Here is a 3225-nt window from a genome sequence, read left to right on the forward strand (position 1 = left end):
ATTTTGTTTTTAATTCATAAATTAAGTTATACATTAATAGTGTTATTATATTATTTTATTAAAAATCAATTTTCTTTATTTGAAAAATCTACTTCCATTTCGGCTGGCGAATGGCCTTTTTTTTTTATTTATTCCTTATCGGCCACACCTCACCCAGGCCACATAACGGCCACATGGGGTAACTCATTATCCCACGCTGAAAAACCCGGTTGGACAAGATGTGTACATGTTTTGAGACTTTTAACTAAATTTTAAGCTGGAAGTCAATGTGATAATTTTCTGGAATTAAATTTTTGTAATAACTTTTATAAGTCAAAGATAAATGTAAAGTAAAATCAGTGTGTGTGTAGACGTTTGGGTTATGTGTGTGAAGATTTACAGGGTATGAGAGTGTATGTGTTAACAGCGTCCCTTCACATACGACAGTCTCTGTGTGAGGTGCTTCGCTGGCTACTTAGTTAAGGGGTATGAGAGTATGTGTGTTAACAGCGTCCCTTCACATACGACAGTCTCTGTGTGAGGTGCTTCGCTGGCTACTTAGTTAAGTTAAGTTTTATCAAGTCGAGTTCTGGTTAGCCGTTAGTAGGGTAGATTAGTTAAGGATTTAGTGAGTTAGGTGTTTAACAGCGTCCCCTCGCATACGACAGTCTCTGTGCGAGGTGCTTCGCTGGCTACTTAGATAAGGGTCCTGGTCAGCCGACAGTTAGGCTGTAGTCTTAAGTTGTTAAAGCGTGTGTGTAAGTGTGCACAATTGTTAAATAATTTTGTTATTAATAAATTTGGCCATATATTGTTAATTAAGAATTTATTTATTTCAGATCACCTTCCTCCATTCTCTCTCCCTGTAAGATAAGTCTCAGCTCTGGTTCCGGTTCCAGGAACCGTGATTAAAAATTCTGGTGGCGCCATTTTGTTTATTAATTATATTTCATTTTGTTTAGTTTATTATTTTAATTAATTTAATTTAAGGGGCCAATTGAGCGATATAAAAACCCGTTACAAACTCATAGATATATCATTGAAAGCAGCATCTCGTTCCCATCTTAGCTAGCATGCCAGAGCCAGACTTGACATACTACCTGCCACACCATGGCGTCCTTAACGAAAGTAGCTTGACCTCAAAGCTTTGAGTCGTGTTAAACGGTTCAAGCACCACCAGCAACGGAATGTCATTCAACGATCTATTATATTCCGGAGGAAAGCTCCAGATCGACTTGTTTGACGTCCTTCTGCTTTTCCGGCTGCACCGATACGTCTTCTCCGGGGACATTGAGAATTTCTACAGACAGATAAAGGTCCACCCGGACGACTGGAAGTTCCAACGAATACTATGGTATTCCGGCAGCCAACTGATCACCTACGAGCTGACTACAGATACCTACGTGCTAGCTTGCGCCGCCTTTCTGGCCTTACGCACATTTCAACAGCTCATAATTGACGACGGCAATAAGTACCCTTTGGCACTTTAAGCCCTCACGAGGACGCTACATCGGTGACATCGTCAGCGGCGCTAATACCATTGAAGAAGCCCAGGCCCAAATCAAGCAAATCATCGATCTTTGCATGGAGGGCGGGTTTCCTATTCAAAAATGGATCAGCAATCAACCAGATATACTCTCCCATGTGCCTCCTAAGAAGCACCTTGAAGCGCTCTCTAAGTCAATGGACGAAAATTTCACCGTTCACGCTCTCGGTCTGGCTTGGCATCCCAGAGCTGATACATTCAACTTCACGATTAAACTTGCCACTGATCTACCTGTGACCAAGCGGAAAATCCTATCTGCCATCGCACAGATCTTCGATCCGCTTGGATTCCTAACGCCAGTGGTCATTATGACTAAAGTCTTCATTCAAGAGTTATGGACGGTAAAATTGGGATGGGATGATGAGCTATGCCAGGACGACTCCCACATGTGGATCGAGTACCTAGACCAGCTTCAAGAGCTTCAGCAACTTTCCATTCCTCGATGGATTCAGCTAACTTCAACCTCATCATTTGAGATCCATGGATTCTGCGATGCGTCACAGAAGGACATAGCAGCAGTAGCTTACGTGCGAGTTTTAATCAACAAGACCCCCACCGTTACTTTAATATACGCTAAAACCAAAGTTGCACCATTTAAGCGTCTCATCATACCACGATTGGAATTAGCTGCTGCTGTGCTGCTCTCGCGTTTACTCAAGCATGTCATCACCTCGATGAGTTGGGACAACTATTCCATCCACTGTTGGACAGATTCCTCCATCACCTACACCTGGGTTAACAATCATCCCTCGCGGTGGAAGGAATTTGTGCACAATCGAGTGAATTTCATCCAAGAAACTCTACCATCGGCTCAATGTAGGTTTGTTCCTGGCAGATTAAACCCAGCAGACTGCGCCACTCGTGGATTAACATCATCCGAGCTTATCAATCATTCACTCTGGTGGAATGGCCTTTCCTGGTTGGCTCAACCCACCGACTCTTGGCCAAATGAAGGTCAAGCTGACTTCACGCCTGAAAACCTTGAAGAACAACCGGTAAATACCAACGTCATCGCACTCATCCCTGAGCCAGTACTTCACTATTTCTTCAACAGAGCGTACAGTCTTACCCGCCTCATCCGAGCCACAGTAATCTTTGATCGAGTGGTTACACGATTCAAGAAAAAATCGTCATCCTCATTATTGACAAATCCCATTTTACCCGGAGACCTCGAAGAAGCCCGCATTTATTGGATAAAACATATTTAGAGCGGCGTATTTGCTCAGGACATTCAGATTCTGAAAAAAGAAGAACAATTGAATAAAAATCATCCGCTGATCAGATTGACTCCCTGGCTCGATCCTGCTGGCATAATGCGTGTTAGTGGAAGACTCCAGAATTCCAGCCTCAACACTGATGCACGACAGCCGATCATCTTGCCCCGACGCCATCATCTCTCCGATCTAGTCATCCTTGATGTTAGAATAGACTAGATAGTTAGAAATAACTATTGGATATTGGGAGGTCGAGCTCCTATACGATCACACATTCTCCGGTGTGTACGTTGTGCACGCTTTCGTCAAGAAAGTGCCCAACAGTTGATGGCATCTTTACCTGCACCTAGAGTTACGCGTTCTCGGGCGTTTGAGCACACTGGCTATTCGTAATTTGAAGTTAATGGCGTTAAAATATTGAGTATTTTAGGTTTGATTTTGGCTGAATAGCTGTACTGAATTAACTGTAACCACGCATCCTGATGT

The 3225-nt window shown here is 43.1% G+C and overlaps 1 protein-coding gene across 1 annotated transcript; it reads left to right on the forward strand.

Annotated features, from left to right (window-relative positions):
- The first annotated feature begins 1166 nt into the window (after nucleotides 1–1166).
- LOC123266017 lies at nucleotides 1167–2958 on the forward strand. Its single transcript, XM_044730044.1, has 3 exons — nucleotides 1167–1382; nucleotides 1471–2520; nucleotides 2752–2958. The coding sequence occupies exons 1-3, from the start codon at nucleotides 1167–1169 to the stop codon at nucleotides 2956–2958; spliced, it is 1473 nt and encodes a 490-aa protein (XP_044585979.1).
- The last annotated feature ends 267 nt before the right edge of the window (nucleotides 2959–3225 follow it).

The sequence above is a fragment of the Cotesia glomerata genome, linkage group LG5 (genome assembly GCF_020080835.1).
Source record: "Cotesia glomerata isolate CgM1 linkage group LG5, MPM_Cglom_v2.3, whole genome shotgun sequence".
Lineage (NCBI taxonomy): Eukaryota > Metazoa > Arthropoda > Insecta > Hymenoptera > Braconidae > Cotesia > Cotesia glomerata.

What these genes read in the sequence shown, in the direction of transcription:
- LOC123266017 (XM_044730044.1), top strand. Translation starts at nt 1,167, where the DNA reads ATGTCATTCAACGATCTATTATATTCCGGAGGAAAGCTCCAGATCGAC. An exon ending in AGCTGACTACAGATACCTAC is followed by an intron (nt 1,383 to 1,470) that starts GTGCTAGCTTGC and finishes TGGCACTTTAAG; the next exon opens with CCCTCACGAGGACGCTACAT. An exon ending in AAAACCTTGAAGAACAACCG is followed by an intron (nt 2,521 to 2,751) that starts GTAAATACCAAC and finishes GTATTTGCTCAG; the next exon opens with GACATTCAGATTCTGAAAAA.